The sequence below is a fragment of the Panthera uncia genome, chromosome A2 (genome assembly GCF_023721935.1).
Source record: "Panthera uncia isolate 11264 chromosome A2, Puncia_PCG_1.0, whole genome shotgun sequence".
NCBI lineage: Eukaryota > Metazoa > Chordata > Mammalia > Carnivora > Felidae > Panthera > Panthera uncia.
This window is the reverse complement of record NC_064816.1, coordinates 133,691,338-133,712,502: the sequence shown is the minus strand read 5'-3', so window position 1 is coordinate 133,712,502 and position 21,165 is coordinate 133,691,338. Positions and strand designations below refer to the sequence as shown.

The 21,165-nt window shown below is 40.0% G+C and overlaps 1 protein-coding gene across 2 annotated transcripts in view; it reads right to left on the bottom strand.

Annotated features, from left to right (window-relative positions):
* Positions 1-21,165, bottom strand: part of CPED1 (cadherin like and PC-esterase domain containing 1) — a 269,131-nt gene that overhangs the window by 20,952 nt on the left and 227,014 nt on the right. For both annotated transcript variants that reach the window (XM_049641732.1, XM_049641733.1), the window contains 4 exons: positions 17,619-17,755; positions 3,096-3,316; positions 2,738-2,839; positions 2,240-2,327 (listed from right to left, as the gene is read on the bottom strand). In XM_049641732.1, the coding sequence (XP_049497689.1) occupies positions 2,240-2,327; positions 2,738-2,839; positions 3,096-3,316; positions 17,619-17,755 (548 nt within the window). The remainder of the gene's footprint in view (positions 1-2,239; positions 2,328-2,737; positions 2,840-3,095; positions 3,317-17,618; positions 17,756-21,165) is intronic.

Sequence of the window (21,165 nt, the reverse complement as noted above, 5' to 3'; positions counted from 1 at the left end):
CAGAGCCCGACGCGGGGCTCGAACCCACGAACCGTGAGATCATGACCTGAGCCGAAGTCGGACGCTTAACCGACTGAGCCACCCAGGCGCCCCCCCGCCCTGGGAGTTTTAGAGCTGGCATGGTCCCTCCAGGATGGCCCAATTAGGGAAAGGGGACTGAATCTTGGCACTCCTGCACTGGCAAGTTGGGGCTCTGCAGAGAAAGGCAGTACTGTCGGCAGTCAGGTGTGAGTCCTTACTGGGTCACACTCCCAGTGGCCCAGTTGAATGAATATTTCAGCCTTGAAGGGGCGATCTGGGAGGAGCTAAATCATATGATCACTCCTTGCATGGGATATTTTTTTGAAAATCTACCATCTGCTGAGAATTGGGTTTTGCATTTGGGGTACCAGAGTGAGCAATGCAGCCCTCCCGCCCCAGTCCTTGCTCTCACAGAGGTTAGTCTAGCAGGGGAGACAGACAACCAAGGATTGTATCTGTTGAGCGACATGAATAAAGTCACAAGACATTATTATAGGAGCTCATAGCAGGAGTAGCCAATTGAGTCTAGTGCATCAGTTAAGTCTGCCCCATGGTAAACTAACACTGGAAGGGTGACTGGAAGTTGTTCAGGTGAGGAGTTGGTGAGAGGTGGGCTCCATGAGGAAGGAACACTGATTTCAAAGACCTGGAAGTGTCTGAGAGCATGGTGTGCTTGAGAAACTGAAAGTTGCCCAGTAGGACTGAGCTCAGTAGTGGTGCGTGTGTGTGCGTGTGTGTGTGTGTGTGTGTGTGTGTGTGCACGTTTGTGTATATGTAGGGATGAGTCCACAGAGGAAGGCAGAGGCAAGCTCGTGAATGGCCATGGAAGCCTATGATTGAGTTCACCCTTAGTTTCTGCCTCCACTTGATATTATCCCTTTCTCTTTCATTCTATTCTTTCCTTTCCATTTCTCCCCTCCTTTTGCCTTCATTCAGTTTGAAAAGACTGATGAGGACCATCAAAGCCCTGGTGGGAAGCATAGTATTTAACACAGGATCTGGCACAAAGCAAGTGCTGTAGAAAAGTTTGCTGTCTGCTGAGATGAACTGATTCAGAGTTAGGAACCTACATATAAGTAGGGGCCCTAAGTACTCCAGTTTTGGCAAGGAGGAAAGTGGGGCTCAGAGAAGAATTCTCAAGAATCAACTGTAACCTTGACTATAGCCTTCAAATAACATTAAAGGAGATTTAACTCAAAACCCACAGCAAAAATTATCAGAGGAGCCCTCGTCTAATCCCTCAGTCTCCAACCCTTCAGCTACCCAACATGCAAACTACCTGCACTCATTTTAAGTGACCCTAACTTCCCCACACTAACTCCAAGAAGCTGAATTTGGAGGCTTCACTTGGGCCACTTTCTACCAGTTCTGTTTTTGCATCACAGATCTAGCATCTCGGCAGGCGAGGTGGCAAGAAGGGAGAGGGGGTTGTGTAATCTGCACCGGGGAGAGCTAGGAGAGCTCAACATTATTATACAAAAATAAATCTCACTCAGTTTACACAGTACACGGACAGCTCCCAGTCTCCCCAATTCCCAGTTCTCCCCTGAGCTCCCTGAAGCAACTGCACACAAACCTGCCTGCCGGTGAACTCTCCTCACTTGAACAAGAGCAGCTGGTTCTCTTGCCTACAGATGTTGCCTTTTCTTTTCTTAGACTTCTATTCAGTGTTGAGACTAATTTACTCTTTTCGAGAAGAACTGGTCAGAGGCTTCTAACTCCTCCCACTTATGAATATCCAAGGAAAGGAAAAACTAATGATACTACTTCAAAGACTTTTTTTTTTGAAAAGCAATCAGTCAGAAATCATCTTCAAAAAAGCCACTCTTCCCCAAAGTACTCATTGATACTGACAATTTCATTTGTGGTTCCAGCATGAGTCTTTAAAGGTGTATGAAACATTAGTGGGGTAAGGGGATACTTAAAGCCTAATCTCCCTCATCTACCCCCCAGTTCTTTGTTTTTTTCATAGCTCGGCATCTCTTTTCTTCTCTTATGAGCTCAAAGCATCCACAATGTATTCATGTGATATGGTCTCCTTATTTCCCGGAATAATTATAACTGGTTTGAAATCATAATCCTTAACTATATTATCCTCCTTTGATTTTTATGAAGGCCACTGAGTATTGCGTAGTGTCTTGTGGGTTCTTTTTCAGACACCAGCAAAGATTCTTATAGGAACCACAAAGTTCACATAGCCTGGAGGGAATGGGCCTACCTGTGTCAAGAAATGCAGTCCATCCACTGGCAGATGAAATCCAATTCCCAAAGTTTTGATGATCACAAGGATATTGAGTAAATTTTCCCTGTGAATCAGAATTCTGAGGTCATAAACTTTGATTACATTTCTAGATGTTTGTGCTTACATAAACAAATACACTGGAATTCTTCTAGAATGTGATAATTAGCATATAAGACTAAATTCTCATTTTATAAATATGATACATTTTAGGGTGTTTTTTTTTTTTTTGTGGGTAGAGTTTTATGTGCCATTGGGCATGTTTTTACCCATAGTAAATTCACATTTGGATAATGAAGAGCCATCCAGTGATTGGATACGAAAGTATTTTGAAACATTTTAAACTAGACTTCAAGTATGTTATTCTAAATTACAAACTGCTCTTTAGATAAAATCTTGATGAAATTTAGTCACATTAAGGGTGACTTTTCTTTTTAACTTAGGATACTAATGACAGTTATTACTTCAGAAACCTACCTCTTCAAAACCTTGTGAATAATTTGTAGGTGATTGGAATTAAGCCACTGAACACCACCAACGACCAATACGGTCTGGCCTGTATTCTCCAGGGGACGTGATCTGAAATCCAGGAAGGAAAACAACACATGTTGCCTTGAAACAGATGGCAAACATTTTAACAGCAGTGCCTCACATTTCACTGAACCATATCTAGCATCCTGATCACAGGACCCCCTTGTCGTTTCCAACTCATTTTCAGCCATATTACTTGGCATTTAAGCTTTTCAGCACATTTGATATACAGTGAGCCATTATGACCGCTAGTAAAACATCAGCACATTATGGCATTGTGCCATACATAAGAGTTCCATTGTACCTTTGCAAGAGATGTTCAAGTGCTTTTTCAAATGTTGGTCTCAATGAAGGGCTTATCCAGAACTGGGGATAGTAGGAATAACTGACCAAAGTCTTCCCACCATTGACATTGTGGTAGAATTTTGTGCCATGGACCTTCTGCCATTCTTGCAAGGTTTCATTTAGTCTTTCGATCAGATAGTACATTATTCCTCTATTGGTTGAATCTCCAATGAAAAGAATCTGTAAATTAAAGAAAAATATTTGCTTTCAAACCTGATGTTTACAGGATGAGAGATAATATAAAATAAGTGATTTCTTGAGGACTCATAAAACCACAAGTCTAATTCTTTGAAGGAGAGCCCTTTCAAATGTTAGAAATGACATCCATCATATTCTCCCCCAAACCTGTTCATTTTCCTCTCTTCCACACTCCTAGCAATGATATCAGTCACTGACCTGCTAACTCATGTTTAAAGCTTTTTGCTTTACACTACCTTCAGGTTCTCCTCCTCCTTTATGCTGTTTGCCTTCCCATTTAATTAGCTTCACAAATTTTATTGATTCAAATAGGTATGAACTATTTTAGTGCTGTAAGAACACTTAGAGATTTTTCTAACCTCTTTGTTTTATAGATGAGAAAACTGGGGATCTGCAGAGGTTAAAAATCTCAGTAAAAGTCATGCCACTACTTGAGTAAAGAGCCACAGAACCCGGAGCATGAGTTTCTGAACAGTCGTCTATGTCCCCAGGAGCAGATCCCAGCACCATCGGCCCTCAAACACTCATACTCATCACCTCTTCCACATCCCCTCCCAGTGTGGCTCTGCTTCAGGCTCCCCTTAACTCAAATCTGTGCTAGTGGCCACCCTTGAATTCCTTCTACACACACAGTACTACAGGGATAAATTTCCAAATGCCTACTTCTGGTCATGTTACTTTCATGCTCAAAAACCTTATCAGCTCTCCATTTTCTATAAAATTAAGCCTAGTTACTTAGGTTCAGCCAACATCTGCTAAATTTTTGTTGCATATCAGACTTTGCTGGGTGGAGATTTCACACAGAGTACTCACTTCTAATCTTCATAATTGTGAGGTCTGAGTCATTATTCCTATTTCACAGATGAGGAATTTGAGGCTCAAAGAGATTGAGGTCATAAATCTAGTAAATGGGGAACACAGGACTCAAGCCTAGGCCCTTTAACTCCAAGTGCAAGATCAATGGCCCCATCCTCTCAATGCTTTCCGTCATGTAAGATTCCTCCTTTTTCACTGAACATGATTTGCACTCCACAACATCTGTTTCTCCTTGTACTAATCTGTCTAGAAAGCTCCTCCCTCTGCCACCCCACCTGTGTAAACGCTACACAACCTCCAGACCCGAAACAAACATGTCTCGTAGTAGGTCTTGCCCAATGCCCCAGCTTGTCCAATGACCTTGTCTGTCCTCTGTGATTTCATTACATTTTTAATTTCCATGACAGATGTTATCAAAGACTACATGAAACTATGGCTATTTGTGTCTGTGTCTTTTTTTCTCATATCATATCAAGAAGTATTTGAGGTCAGAGCCAGGGTTAATTTCTAAATTCTAATTTCCCCCATACTACCATGCATGCACTTTAAAAATATTTATTGAATTGAAAGTCAAAACGACTTTTGTTAGAGACAATCCTTTTTAAGGTCTTTGAACAGGTTGATTTCATTCTTCACTTTTCTCTCTCTGTATTGAGATTTCTCTTTCCGTTAGCCATGCACATATTTTCCTCTGATTTCAACAGCAGTCATTGCTATCACTTCTCAGGCATGACTGCATTTGTCCATGCACAACAAATTAGGTGAGAATCTGCAAAAGTTTGTCCTTTCCATGGTGAATGTACTCAATTAGCTGTGTGAAGAAATGCCAGAACGTCTCTGATTTGCCCTCAGATCAAACACCATAAGCATCATCGAGTTGAACTGAATAACATAAGATGCCAAGGCCCCAGTCACCGATCCTCTCGGTCAAGTTCTATTTGGGGCAATAAAATTCCAGTATGATTAAATAACTTGTGAAATCATTTGAAATTCTTACTTTGACCTGTAACTATTTGTATTTCTGGCCCAGATTTCTGATTTTTAAAAGGGGAATTGTGAATAATCAGGAAGGCTCTTAATTTCAGACACAGTACTAGTAATTTTCCAACTCCATCTGTATTAGTTTGCTGGAGCCCCCATAACAGAGTACCACAGGCTCGGTGGTTTATGCAACAGAAATCCATTTTCTCATGATTCTGCAGTCAAATGCTCTTCCACTGAGCTATACCCCCCATTTTCTCATGATTCTGGAGGCTAGAAGTCCAAGATCAAGGCATTTGTATGGTTGATTTCTTCCGAGGGCCTTTCTCCTTGCCTTGTAGATGGCCATCTACTCTATGTTTTCACATGGTCTTTCCTCTCTGTGTCTGTGTCCTAATCTCCTCCTTTTTTTTTTTTTAACGTTTATTTATTTTTGAGACAGAGAGAGACAGAGCATGAATGGGGGAGGGTCAGAGAGAGAGGGAGACACAGAATCCGAAACAGGCTCCAGGCTCTGAGCCATCAGCCCAGAGCCTGACGCGGGGCCCGAACTCACGGACTGCGAGATCATGACCTGAGCTGAAGTTCGATGCTTAACCGACTGAGCCACCCAGGCGCCCCTAATCTCCTCTTCTGGTGAGGACACCACTCACATTGGATGAAGGCCCACCCATAAGACCTTATTTTACCTTCATTGCCTCTTTAAAGGCTCTACTTTCAAACACAGTCATATTGTGAGGTATTGGGAATTAGGACTTCAACATATGAATTTGGTTGGGTGGGAGCACATTTCAGCTCTTAATACCAGTAAAAGGCCTTTAATATCAGCTTTTTAAAAAAAGTTTTAAAATTTATTTTGAGAGAGAGAGAGGAAGAGAAAGTACCTGCGTGAGCAGGGGAGGGGCAGAGAGAAGGAGAGAAAGAATCCCCAGCAGCCTCCTCTCTGCCAGTGCAGAGCCCAACCCGGGACTTAATCCTATGAACCAGATCATGACCTGAACTGAAATCAAGAGTCGGGTATTTAAACAACTGAGCCACCCCAGCACCCCAAGATCAGCTTTTAAACTAAATTGCCACTACAAGTTTTCCTGAAAGTTTCTTTTCATTATAATATGAAGTTGCAATCCCTCCTATGGATCTCCAGGCAGCCAGTAAGGTCACTGGGTGTCTGTATTGTAGGTTACAGAGAGAGATATAGAGGTTTAGGAAAATCAAAGTAGCTGCACGCTATTGAGAGAAGCACATCTCTATATAGTTGGTCTTTTCTGTGGGATTATACAAAGATAGAACCCACCAAAAATGTTAGAGGCAAAAAGAGTTAAGGGTCAAAATTCTTAGGTATGGTTATTTATTAACTAGGCAATTTTAGACAAATTATATGATCCCTCCAAAGGTTCATTCTCTTATGAGTAAAATGGGGAAAATAACAGCACCACTTTTGAGGACCTCAATGAGATTTTAATTAATACCTGTCTTGTTCCTGGCACACAGAAAGCATACAAAGTGAGCTAGCATTAAGGCATAGGAAGGGCACGGAGCACTTTTGAATGTATTTAGTGTGACTTGCAGTGCACTGCTAGCCCCTGTAAATTCATTAACTTGTTTAGAGAAAATGTCAGAGAAGATGGGGAGGAATGTCTAAATCACAGCAGTCTCTCTCTTGCCCTACTAACCTTGCTATAGGTCCCCCAGCAGGACGCAGAGGGTTGCTGGTGAAACTCGAGTCCCTCACATCTCCATCCCTTCGTAGTGACCAACAAAAGGTGCATGGATGGGGGGGAGGAAGCCCCACCACCGTCCTCTGCAAAACAAGTTCTAAGTTGCAAATATCTAGGGGCACTTGGGTGGCTCAGTCGGTTAAAAGTTTGATACATGGTTTCAGCTCAGGTCATGATCTCACAGTTCCTGAGTTTGAGCTCCATGTTGGGCTCTGAGCTGACAGTGTGGAGCCTGCTTGGGATTCTGTCTCCCTCTCTCTCTGCCCTTCCCCGGCTTTCTCTCTCTCTCTGTCTCTCTCAAAAATAAATAAATGAACATTACCAAAAAATGAACTGCAAATATCTAGACAGCATTTTTCAAGTCTAATGGACACTAGTCTGGGAAGAATATTTTCTAGAGAATTATTTTCTCCCATTGCCTTTCTATTCATGACAAATTCAAATGATTAAATTGTAATGAAAATGAAAATACAGTTGCGATTTTAAGATTGCCTATGCTGTAGGGGAAGCAGTTTTTGTAAAACGTTGATTGGTATTCCTACCTAAAAGATTTCTAACTTCAAAAGGTCAGCTCTTTTAAGTATACATACACAATTTAAAAACAACATCAGGAAATGGAGTGGTTTTTCTTCAGTTACATGGCTAATATTCAATCTTTATATGTTTTATTTTATTTTTTTAATGTTTTATTTTATAAATATATTTTATTTAAGTGTTAGATATTTTATTGTTTAAATGTTTATTTATTTATTTTTGAGAGAGAGAGAAAGCACAAGTGTACGTATGCTGGCAGGGGAAGGGGCAGGGAGAGAAGAGAGAGAGAATTACAAGCAGGCTCCAGAACGTGAGCCCAATGTGGGTCTTGATCTCACAAACTATGAGATTATGGCCTAAGCTGAAATCAAGAGTCAGATGCTTAACCGACTAAGCCACCCAGGCACCCCCAATCTTTATATCTGTTATATCATCCAATTCAAGAATTTTTAAAAATAAAATTTGTAGATTATTTGTTTTAAAGGTCAACTTTAAAAGGGCTAAATCATCATAACAGATATTCATAACAGGTCGTACAATTTTCAAATAACTCTTCTGTCCCATGAATATTATTGCCTCACACTAGCACGTACAGGTATTGATTGGCATAGGCAATCAAAGAAAATAAATGTGATCATTAAGTACAAATAACCAGTAAGCAATTATAAAAATAATCCATGTCGGCAATAAAACATGAAAATAGCTAATTTTTCCCCTACCAATTTAGCAAAGATTTTAAAAGCACCAACAATCTTATGATCTCAGGGAAATGAACCCTCTCCTTCAGACTATGTAAGGATCACGAGGGAGAGTTTTTATCTTCTTTCCTTTCAACTGTTGAATCCCAAGCTTCAGAAGAGTGCCTGGCATAAAAGTCGGTTCTCATGTGTTAAATGGATGAATGGAAACCGCTGTTGTGTGTATAAGTTGGCAATTTTTAAGGAATTCCACTTCTAGGAAATATTTAAGGATGTCTATTAAAATATATTTTAAAAGAAAAATAAACTGGAAGCAGTATAAATGTCTGCCAGATTGCTTATATTAAAGTATAATCATACACTTAAATTTTTTTCCTCTTTTAACAATGATATCGTAATATGGATACATTGTAATGGGGAAGATTTCAGTTAACTTTTATAAAGGGCTAATTACAGTCACAATATAAATAATGATTGCAATTTTTTTGGTAAAAAGCATGTGGATGTGTAGCAAAGGTCCTGGAAAGTTAACTGTGGTTAGTTTGCAAAGGGAGATACGACAGTGTATTCTGTTATCTAAAATGAACATATATTGACTTTTTATGACAATAATGAAACAACACAAAGGCAGCAACAGTGGCAGCAATAACAGTAAGTGCATTTTCATCTTAAAAACATTTTGAAAATTCCCATGAAAACAACCAGCTTAAACTTTTGTGGAACAATGGCTTAAGCATTGGTTCAGTAAACCCAACACAGGAATCACGTGAATCATATTTCGGATTCCAGTAGCAATCTTATTCCAAGATTGAATGGCATTTTCCCATGCAGCATCTCTTTTTGGGTTCTGCAGTGCAAGAGGAGAGCCTGTCTCCATCAAGGTGGGCTCTGGAGAGGAGCAGAAGCATCTGTGCCTGGATGTGTGCTGAGAGGCTGGACCTCAGTGCATCAGTGGGCGACAAAGACGTGTTCAGAGGACTTTTGTAACTTTTCTATTCCCAAGACTCAGCAGGAAGTGTGTCACTGAAAAGTTTACAGGGGCTGGCATCTTCCCACTCTTTTTCATACCACCATGGACCAGAGGACCTAGAAGCGCATCATGTTCCTAGGCTCTGTTAAAGCCTGGGACTTTTTTTTTTTTTTTTTAAGTCATCTCATTAAAAACACATGACATGGTTTAATTGTCTTTATCTTCATTTCTTTATTATCTAGTCCTTATATTAGGTGGGACGGGCTATGTGCTATAACAAATAGAGCCCTGAGAGGTATAATTGCCTGAACACAAATGAAGTTTATTTCTTCCTCAGGAAAACAGTTCAGGTGGTTTGAGGCAGGTGTATGTGTGGGGTGCGGCAGGGTCCCAGGATGTTTAGACTGTGCCTGCTTCAATTATGGCTTCAAAGACCTTTGTGGGCATCCATATCCAGCTGAAAGGAGGAGTAAAGAGCTGCCAGGTTGTCTATGGGCCCCCGTGGCAGCTGGGCACATCACTGCTGCTCACACATTCCATTGGTTAGAACTCAGTCCTATGGCAGCACCTAATTTCAAGGGAGACTGAGAAATGTAGTCAAGCTACATTTGCCAGGAAGAGGAGGGAATGAGTTTTATCAACACATAGCTACCACTTTCTCCTACATACCATCTTCCTGGGGAAAAAACCTAAAACCTAAATTCAAATTTTTCAACATGTGAATTAGCAAAAGTATGAAACATATGAAAAGCTAAATTTATAATCCACATGATGCATAGAAAGACTTCTAAGAAAATCGGTTCCCTGAGACAAATAATAGCAAGAAGTATCATTAGTATCAGTATCAGTATCAGTATTAGTATTACTGAAAATGCAACTATAACTTGGGAATTTTTGACTGAAATATAAAATAAAATGGTTTTCATTCCACTCATCGTGAATGAAGGGAACTAACAATGGTGACACTTAAGCATACAGATATTATACATTCCATTGCCTCCTTTCTGCAGAGTCATCAAAAGTAGCAAGGGCATAGTTAGCAAGCCAAGTTATAAAGAAATGGAAAGAAGAGTATCTGGCTATCTGGGTTGAGTCAATATAAAGGCAGTAGAATGTCTGGAACTTGTTAGCTTTTCAGAGTCTCCTGATCTGTTGAGGCCAAAAAGAATTTGGATATATGTAGAATCAATAGACAAGGAAAAAACTCTTGATTTAAATAATTTCCCTCCTTTCCTCTTTCCTCTTGGATAGACTTTATCTTCAATATTCACAGAAATAGGGATATTTCTTCAGAACCAACAGAATGCATGTAGATGCCGAGACAGGACTCAACCCAGCTAACAGGACCTAACTAAAACCTTCCAGGAGGGGAAGTTATATAGGAATGCAATAGAAGCTACTTGTCCATTAATCTAGGCAATGCCTGCTTACTGGAGTGCTCTCTCATAGGTAATTAAGGAAATGACAATGAGGTGAAGGGGCATTTTACTCATTACATATAGTCCAGGGCCAACCATAGCCCATCTATTTAGAAAGCTCCACAGCAATTCTGATGAGCCATGTGATTGAGCACCACTGCTCCCAGAAGATATTCATTTCTAAACAAAACAAGGGGTCATCCAGTCCTAATATGAAGCTAAGACTGATCAGATGGCTAATGATATTTAGGGCGTGATGAAAATCTAGCTCAGCAAAGCATCTCTCTGTGAAATATAATATGGTTACAAATGTTTTCCAATGATGCATTTTGATTAAATTGGCTGTAGATAACCAACCAAATTGTTCTTTGGGGTCAAGAACAAATGCAAATTGCCATTTAGGCAAATCACCCTCAAATACATGAAATTTGGCCAAAAAAAGTGGGGGGTGGTAAACAGCTAAGCAATATCACCTACATGTAGGTCTAGCTGCTCAGAACAAAATTATTTATCTACATTGCTGTTCAATTTGGATTATGGGCATTACAGATAAGCCATCCTTTCCTGGTGAGAGTGAGGTGATTTCCTTCCCTTTTATCCTTCCTTTATATTGAAACTGACAAGCAACAAGAATTGTGTAACTATAATGGATATCAGTCAGAACATATTATTATAGCCACACTTCAAAAATTTAAACACCTTTAAGTCCAAGATACTACTTAACTTGCAAATATTACTTGAAGATGTAAGTTACGTTTCCTGTTTTAACAGCTGAATTTAAGTACTTTCAGTAAATACCACCTTTTTGTATTTCCCTTTCTTAATTGCACTCTTCTCTCAGATACTTTATTACTGTTTTAAATTCTGAGCTACGTTTTCAACTGACAAACAAAATAAGGGCATGTTTAATTCAGTTTGGTCCGGCTCCTAAGTTTTTTCAATTGTAAGTTGATTATCATATTTCCAAACTATTTCCTATAAATTTTGCACTGTGATTACAGAGTTATGCTCTGATAAATTTGTATATGAATGTTCCATTCAGAGCTTATTAAGTAAGAGGTGGGTATCTATTTAGGTAAATGTGTGAGTATAACTGAACACATAGCTGATATTTTTCAATTGATTTTGCTTTGACCCAACACAGTTATACAACACAAAACCTATACATAACACATATGCAAAAACCTATACATGAAATAACTCATATTTGGATAAGTTTAGAGTCTAAAAGGAGTCCCACATTTACTTGCCCTCCATACACAAGCAAGTATGACCTAGAAATGGGGTACAAATGCTTCGAGGAGAAACCTTTTTCCTTCTTTTCTCCAGACATCAGCCTCCTGTTTACAACACTGTAGTGAAGGCAAATGATGGACTATAGAAAGTACAGTTCTGCTCACGTGCCACTGAGCACAGTGGGGTTCCTGGTCAAAGTTACTGGAAACTTGAACTCCTTTTTAAGTCTCAACTGATTTGTGTCTTGTCCCTTCCCCACAGGTGGGCATGTATTTCCTAGTATAGCCTTGCATTCATCAGTGTAAAATAGTAGTAAAAAGATGTAAAAGGTCGTAATAACAACATAAGGAAATTCAGTTGAGGGAAATGACCACTTAGAGATTCTAAAGAAAGCAGAATGCTAGGAGGCCAAATTTGCCAACACTTCTCACGAGCTCAGTCAAATTCTATGGCATTTAAATCTGATTCTTGGAGAAAGATTTTTCCATTTAATGCATCTCCAAAAGCTGAAGTCTGCCTTAATTTGGATTTGAAGTTCTGTTTTATTGTAGCACAACATTTGTACTACCTGCTCATGGCAACAGTGAAACTCAGCTTCTCACTGTAAAAAGTCTGAGTTACAAATTAATTGACAGTCTTCATGTTAGTAAGGCTACTCTACTGTTAGAATTTGCATGTTTAGATATGTCCCCACTTTTACATAATCCAAGAAGCATAAATTGCAGTGCACTAAAAAATGAGAAACTTGGACTCCTCTCTTGCGCTCCTGATTGGTTCCTGCCCCTCCTCTGTTTCTCTCCAATCTGAGAGAGTCAAAGGACCAAGGCTCGAGTGATAGGACTCTCCTGGCAGATTCCTTTTTTTTTTTTCTTTAATTTTTTGAAGTTTGTTTATTTATTTTGAGACAGAGACAGCCTGAGTGGGGGAGGGGAAGACAGAGATAGAGATTAGAGAGAGAATCCCAAGCAGGCTCCAGGCTTCAGCACAGAGCCCTATGTGGGGCTCAAACTCACGAAACCGTGAAATCATAACCTGAGCTGAAACAGAGAGTCAGATGCTTAACTGACTGAACCACCCAGGCGTCCCTCCCTGCAGATTCTTTCAGGGGAAAGAAAGGAAGATCCTTTTTTTTTTTTTTTTCCCCCCAGTTCATTTAAACCAGTTCATTTCAAAGTAACGTGTTTGGTAGATTGCCTGTAACTACCACCACCGCCCTCCATAGGCATTTTCTCTTTTACCAACTTTTCCAGAACCTCAAGTACAGGTCAGGTGCCAGCCTCTGAGCTTCTTTCTACCTGTACAGTTATCACGCTATGAGGAAACAATTGCTTCTCTCATGTGTCTCCTTCTACTGGAAATTTAGCTCCCTGGAGGATCATGTTTGTATGCTCCTAGAACAGATTGTTAACTCAACAAAAGCTAGGCTAGTGAATGAACAGTGGAGCATCACAAAAGTTATAAAAAGTATTGTGAGCTTCACTTTAAGCAATCAGGTGGCTAACTTCTACTCTGGTACCATGTTAGGGATAACAGATACTACAAGGTTTCTGATGTGGGGCAGCAGAGTTGATCTGATGGTGTTGATGAATAAAAAATCACTTTGTCTGATGGGATCAGAACTGTAGTTAGTGCAGGCTTCCTGATCGTAGGTCTGAAGTTCCTACCACTCCCTGACCCTGCTATCCTTATGAAGTGAATTTCTGTATAATGTCGCTCAAATAATACGCGTCTGTTGAATGATTGACATAGTAGAAAGTGAGCCCCCCCCCAATGTCAGTTTATAAGGTGTTTAAAAAACAAAATATTTATGTGACTTGTTTTTCTGTTTTTGTAAATGGTATGCCTTAACATGTATTTGTCTTTGGAATAGAATAATGATTATGAAAAATTCTGGGTAGGATGAGAATTGTCTTAGTTTAGTAATGAAAGAGTTTCAGGATACTTTGTGTATTTATATTTCTCTCATGGAGAATGAGAAATCAATGTACTGGGAAAGCTTTTTGCTAATGCGCTTCTATGCATAAATAGAGTCTTCTTAAAATAAGTGCTATTTGATAGTCATAGTTGTGAGTGTTCATGCAATTTTCTCTGTGCTGTGTGGTGTATGTGGGCATGCACCTGTCTATATTACCAGGTCCATGATTGTGAATATAAGATTTCTTCCTCAGGGTCTCTTTCCTTTGCATTTCCACTGCCTCTGCCTTAGTTCTGATTTAAATTTTAAAGTACAGATTTTTAGATTTAAAAATATGCACCCATTGTAAAAAAAAAAGAAAATCATACAGATATTTTAAAAGATCTCTTCATCCTTCGCCAAACATGTTCTGCTACCTGAGGTGGCATCATGGGCATGTGACCTTGGGTGTTGCACAGAGTCCGTGTAGCGGGAGGGCCTGGCACTCGTGCTATTTATTGCTTTGCGGTTGCCTTCTTGGGAATCTTAATAATTTTGAACACAGGCTCCCGCATTTTCATTTTGCCCTGGGCCTCCCAAAATATGTCGCTGGTCCCATCACCACCCCACCCTTCTCCCACTCCCTTTCACTTATGTGATCATTTATTTTGTTGTTGTTGTTGTTGTTGTTGTTGTTGTTGTTGTTGTTGTTTTTGAGAGAGACAGAGCTGGGGAGAGGGACAGAGATCCAGATGTTCTGTGCTCAATGCTGAGCCTTTCACAGGGCTCGATCTCACGAAAGAACCATGACCTGAACCGAAATCAAGAATTGGATGCTCAACCAAATGAACCACTCAGGCGCCCTCCTATATAATCATTCTTAACTGTGTTACTTCCAAAATTTTTCTGTATGTGTAGGCATGCTTGTATGTATGTATTAAGTTTTTATATTAGTGGCATTATTGTATACATATACTATTGAATATATACTAACTTTGAATCTGTGCTTCTTTAGAAATCTATACTTGGAATCTATACTTTCTTTGACTCTTCAATGTTGCATGATGGAATTTTTCCACGAAACAGCCTCTGCTTCCCTAGCACCCACTTCCTCCTCCCCGTAGGCAGTCTCCATACTGCTGCAGAAAGATTTTTCTAATTCTGGCTGTGTCATTCCTCTGCTAAAAATGTACAATGCTTCCCTATTGTGTATAGAAAACTTTAGCATCCTGGTAAACAAATCAGACTCTGTAGAATCACTGCCAGCATGCTAACAAATTGGAGTTCTGAGCACGAAGGTCCGAATAGCACCTCTGGACTAAGAGAATCTCTAAGAGAAGTACCCCCCCCCCCACCCACGCAGCCAGCTAGCTGGTCTCTGCCAGGAGCACCTTATCTGCATATAGGGATTATTTTTAGAGTTTGCAACATTCTGTCTCCCTAACAGACAGAAAGAGGGATCTTCCTTTTTTCTTATCATTACTTTGTAGAGTTGCTAATAATCTACCTTGAAATTAGCAAAGACCATATCATTTGTGTCCCTTCCCCGTGTCCCCCCACCCTGGGTTTATTTATGTGTTGAAACCCTACCCCCTCGAGTGATAGTACTAGAAGGTGGAACATTTGGAAGGTAATTAGGTTTAGATGAGGTCATGAGGGTGGGGCCTCCATGATGGGATTAGTGTCTTTAGAAGGAGAGGAGACCAGAGCTCTCTGCCCTGTGAGGACAACAGAAAGGCAGCCAATGGAAGCTGGGAAGGAACTCTCACCAGAACCCAACCCTGCTGGTCTCCAGATCTCAGAGATCTCGGCCTACAGAACTATGGGGAATGACCCCAGTCTATGATATTTTAACACAGAGGAGGAAAAGGGCTTTTAGCTTCCTACAAAGCTGATTAATCTACAGCATAGGATTAGATCATATAGGCTTCTTTTATTTTACAGAGGAATAAAATGAGCCCAGGAAACAATATGTGTCATGTCAAAAGCCATGGAATTTAGTTATGAACTTAAATGAACATCTACTGCCTTTCAGGTTAATAGACTGTGACATCTTGGAATTTTCCCGAATGCTCTAAATTCTGAGGTCGGAACAGTATCCTGGAAGAGTTTAGAGAAGGCTGACTGTTAGAGCAACAACTATTTTCATTGCTTCCAGTCCTGCATTTCTAAGATGTGGATGTTGGGTTATCCAAGTTGGTGGTTAAAAATGTCAGAGTAGCAGCCACACATTCATGTGTGATCATGGGAGAATTACTCAATCTCTCTGAGCTTTAAATTTCTAAAGTAGAAAACAGATACAATATCTACCTCACAGATTTGTGATGAGAAAGAAGTAAGATTTTAATTTATTTGTTTACAAATATCTGTTAAGTGACTATTATGTATCAAAAAGTTGTGCTAAGCAGTGATTCAAACATGTTCCCTGTCCTCATGAAGCTTACAGTTTGGTCAGACATAAGGTATGAAAGTTAGCAGCACACCTAGTTCCTTGCACACAATCAATTCTCTGTTAATAAGAATATTAAGTGACAGTTAATAAAAGCCTAAATGTTTGGTTCCTTCTTTTTCTTTTTTCTTTTTTAAAAAAACTTTTTAACTATTTATTTTTGAGAGAGAGAGACACAGCATGAGAGGAGAGGGGCAGAGAGAGAGGGAAACAGAGAATCTGAAGCAGGCTTCAGGTTCCGAGCTGTCAGCATGGGTCTCGAACTCACAAACCTTGAGATCATGACCGGAGCTGAAATCAGTCGCTTAATCGACTGAGCCACCCAGGTGCGCCTCTTTCATTTTTAATTTTTTTTTTAACGTTTATTTATTTTTGAGAGACAGAGAGAGATGAACTGCAAGCAGGGGACGGGCAGAGAGAGAGGGAGACACAATCCGAAGCAGGCTCCAGGCTCTGAGCTGTCAGCAGAGAGCCTGACGCAGGTCTTGAACCCATTAACTGTGAGATCATGACTCGAGCCAAAGTTGGATGCTTAATCAACTGAGCCACCCAGGTGCCCCTCCCCTTGCTTTCCTTTTTAAAAGTAAGTAATACTGATGCTTTTATATTTAGAGATACTCTCAGTCATGAAAATTGGTACAGTTGTATTGGAATCACCATGAAGAAATGTCCATCCTCCTGCCCTGCCCCTCACCCCCTGTAATTCTTTTTAAATTATTTGCTAGTAGAAAATCTAACCATAGGCCTAATCTGAAAAGCTAGCATACATTCATTCCAGTACTCATTTCCTTTTGCATTAATAGAACTTAAAAAAAAATCAATTTTGGAACTCCGTGTTGCCCATCTGTGAGAGCTTACAAACAGTTTGTAAGGAAAGAACTTTGAAAATCTGGGTAAGAATTACTTACTTCATTTTAACCAAGCATCTCAGTCTATGTGCCCGGTTCGCACGTCCAAGGGCTCTGCCGGAATCTACCTACTCAGAGTGCGCCTAGTAAGAAGACACTGCGTGTCCAACAAATCAGCTTAGAAGCCTCACTAAAGCAAAGGCAGCCTAGTGAGGTCCGTTTGAGACCTGCCCGGGAATGTGAAAGAAGATCAGGAAGGTTAGTGTCTCATGCACCCAGGAAGCTCTAGCAGAAGTGAGTCTTACATGCAAGAACATTTCATGGCTTGTGCAAGCGAGCTGCAGACGTCGGCTGTCACCGCAGTGCCTCGCTAGAGCTGCAGTTTGACCAGGCCAGCTGCTCTGAACCGCCATCTGTCAGTTGACGTGGCAAGCGCTCACCAATTTGTGCTGAGAAAAACCAGCATGGAATTGGGTCAGCACAGGACATGACTTTAATATCCTCCATCTGTCAAGTAGACTTATTTGGAAATAATTGAGCAAGAATTGTTAAGGCTCTTCTATTCTAACATTTGCCCGTGATTCAAAAAGCCAGACTGCATTGCATTAGTTATCCTCCGCAGAGTAAGAGAGCAGGAATTGGTCTACTAAATACAACAACGTGGCTTTTGGTGATGCAGGTGGCAGAAATTAAAGGCTTCCCCTGCCGGATCCGGAACCTACCTTCCTTCCCCCCAGGCACCGCTGGAGTTGAGGCTTAGTTAGAACGCTGTACTGGCAGTTCTGAGGCTGCCACGTTATCTCTCTCCAGTCACAGGTCCTGTTGTCTGAACAGCTAAGGCAAGGCACGATCCATTGGCCTGGAATAGACAGCAGGACCTTTGCTCACATTCTACTAGTGAAATTACAGCTTGCAAGTTACTTTAGAATTCAGCTATGGCACAGTATTATAAATGTTACAGTGAGAAGACCACTCTTGCGTACATCTGTGGAGCGACGCACGCCCCCCTGACAACCAAACAGAGTTGCAACAGGTAAAAATATTCTGAAAGAACACAGTCCATGCTGAAGTCAAGTACGGGTCCTGCTCTGTGAAACTGCATCCTTACAAAAAACTAAGTGATTGGGTACTACTCAATTATTACTTGTTTTTAAAGAGTACACTAGGCACTTAATAGAACCGAAGTAGATGGGAAGCCACTGATATCGAGGTAATTAACCACTAATCTTTATTAGCGTGAGACATGCTTAGCTTAGCAATCCAATAATAGATCTATCCCCTGCCTTCAAGAGAGTCAAGATATAAGAGAATTATTTCAATATACTGCTAATTTGTTATTTCGAAGACTAGTTATTGCTCTTAATTTGATCGGTGACCTTTTTGGTGTGAATCTCTTCAGCTCTTTCTAGCTCTGTGGCCTTCATTTCTCCAGCCCTTAGATGAGGTATGTACTGTTCTCACACGGTTGATGGGAGGACTGAATGGGATAATGTGCTTAATATATCTAGCACAATTACAATATCGTATTTATCTTTGTTACTAGCTGACTTCAGGCACAGAGTAGGTCATGAGCTTTAGTAAATGTTTATAAGATAAATGAATATTCTCAATGCATTTGCAATCTTTTCTATTTTAGTGATAAAGTAATATGTATTCAAAACGCTTCAGCTTTTAGTGTGAGTAGAGATGTTCATAATCAGAAAAAAAATCAAGAAAGGATTTTTTATTTTTGTTTTTTCCTTCTTCATCTTTTCAGAAATGGAGTTTGAACTAGAACATTGAATACAGAGTGGTTATTTATATCCTTTGTGGAGAATGCCCTGACGTCTCCAACAATCACATGCTCTACCCTAAAGGTCTTGCTTATGTTACCACTAGATGTTTCTCTTCAAAACATTGAGGAGCCAAATATTCCCAGCTACTTTTTGAGTTAGAAAGAAAAAAAATTAACAACTTTGTCCATTCTGGCTTTGATTTGTGGTTCTGCTAACAAAACTATCTGGTGTGGTAGAGGGAAGAATCTCTACTTTTGAGCAATGAATATGGTGTGCTTCCATTGCATGACTTCAAGGATGTCAGAATCGTGTGAGTGTTTTTGGAAATAGTTAGAAATGATAAAATACGAGAGGAGGTTTAGCTTATGGCCTCCTACTTGATCACAGAAAAGAAAAAAAGAAGTGTGGGTATATTAAGAGAGAACTGGGGGAGATGAAAGAAAATAGTACTCTCTAGGAGGATTTTAACCTAAAACGTTATTGAAGTATTTACCCTACAAGATGTTAGGTGCTACTGATGTTAAAATATAATAATTTTAAAAAATAGTTAACATTTCATAGCACCTGCCAGAGGTTAGGGATATTCTGAGCACTTTCATATATTAACATATTTAAGCCTCTTAACTACAATGTTAAGCCTCAAAACATTTACAATCAGGTTAGAGGGTTACAATTTATACATGTAAAATAGTTACAGCATAATAAAAAAGGCATAATTGAGTAAAAATAGCTGCGTGGTATGAAAAGAGTCTGGGCTCTAGAGACACACACACCTGAGCTCTGCCTCTAGCTAGTTCTGTGGACCTCAGCACTGCATGTTAGAGTCACCTAAAAAGCTTTTTAAAATCCCGGTGCTCGGATCGTATGCTGGACCAATTTAATCAGAACCACCCGGTATGGAACTCAGGCGTCGGTGTTTTTTAAATGCTTTTCAGGTGATTCCAATATGCAGCCACAGTTGCGAACCACTGTTTGGCTTGAAAAAATTACTTAATATTCTCTCTGTGAGGAAAATACATATGGCACCTGCCATAGTGCCCGATACCCAGCAATCGGTGAATATATTTTACTCCTCCGCCCCCACCTCAAGTAAGCCGTGGTAGTTCAGAATAAAGAAAGCATCACAGAAGTCAGAATTGTCATGGGGCACTTGAAATGTGTTCACGTCTTCTGGACAGACAAGATCTGGAAGGATGGAATGGGTGGTACTTTGGGTGACGAAGCCACCCTAACAGCAGGGACTAAAGAAATAAGTAGCTTCCACAAAAGATTACATATAGGAGAGAAAAAGGTCTGCTCGGTAAAAGGCATTTCCAAAGTTTCCAAATGTAGAGAAGAGCAGTGCTACTAAAAGACGGAGAGGTGCTGGCTTTTGAATGGCAATGTGAAGATTATCCTCAAAAATGCTTGTTTCTCCATCCATTTCCGTTTTGTGATTTTTCTGTGGTTTTCATTTAGAATATAACTTGCTTCTAAATCTGACTTTGCACTGGAATATAGGGTTTGTAATCAGTAACCAATTTCTTCACATCTTCACATCTTCACGATGATTTGTATTCAGTGGGCATCCTCTTGAATGGGGTGGAATGGGCTTTGGGTCTTGTGTCCACCCTCCTCTTTGCCAGATGAGGTAAACTGAGGCCACAAGAATTAAATGATAGAAATGGGATCATGCTGTTAATGACAGGTTGGACCAGGACTGAAGTCTTGGAGTCTCCAATTCTCTGATCCTTTTGTCGTATTAGGCGAGGTTAGCACAAAATCATCAGTTGAAAATGAAATATGGCCCAATGGTCTCTTTGGTAGCACTTGTTTATAGGAAAGCCCACATCAGGTTGTTTTAATGAATGCCTTTATTTTAAAAAGCTGGATTTATTTAGTGGGTTCACCTGTTGATGGAGACTATGTTTTAAAAAAAAGATGGGTAATTTTCTTTCTAATAGGATGGTGGGTATGTTGGGGACATAAATGTGTTTCTGCTAATGAGATTATATCTAATAATATTTTGAAGGTCTCTGTTTTCATCAGATCCTTGAATATTTAAGGGCACCTGCGTCCTCTCCCCCAGACATTTTGTCCTGCTCTAACCTTGCTGACAGCTAATTTTGTACAAGCTGAGGTCTTCTTTGGCCATTTGCTTCTAAAGCTGAAGAAATAAGTGGCCAATTGCATGCACAAAAATCCAAATATGGGCACAATTAGTTTGTGGGCATAAAATCTCATGCACATCAAAAGGACTCCTGATTGGGTCTCTGAAATCTTGGCCTCAATGCTTCATACTACTATATATTTATACAGTCATAACTCTTTGCATTTTTGCATTGGTTTAAAATGCCCCCCCCTTTTTTATTGTGATTTAGTAATGCTGCTTGAAATAGACATCTGTATAACATCTGCAAGACTGGAGTTTCTTGACATTTTAAATGATACCAGCTCTTAACTAAAATTGTCAAAAAGAGAGACATGAATTCTATGTTATATATTTAAACATTGA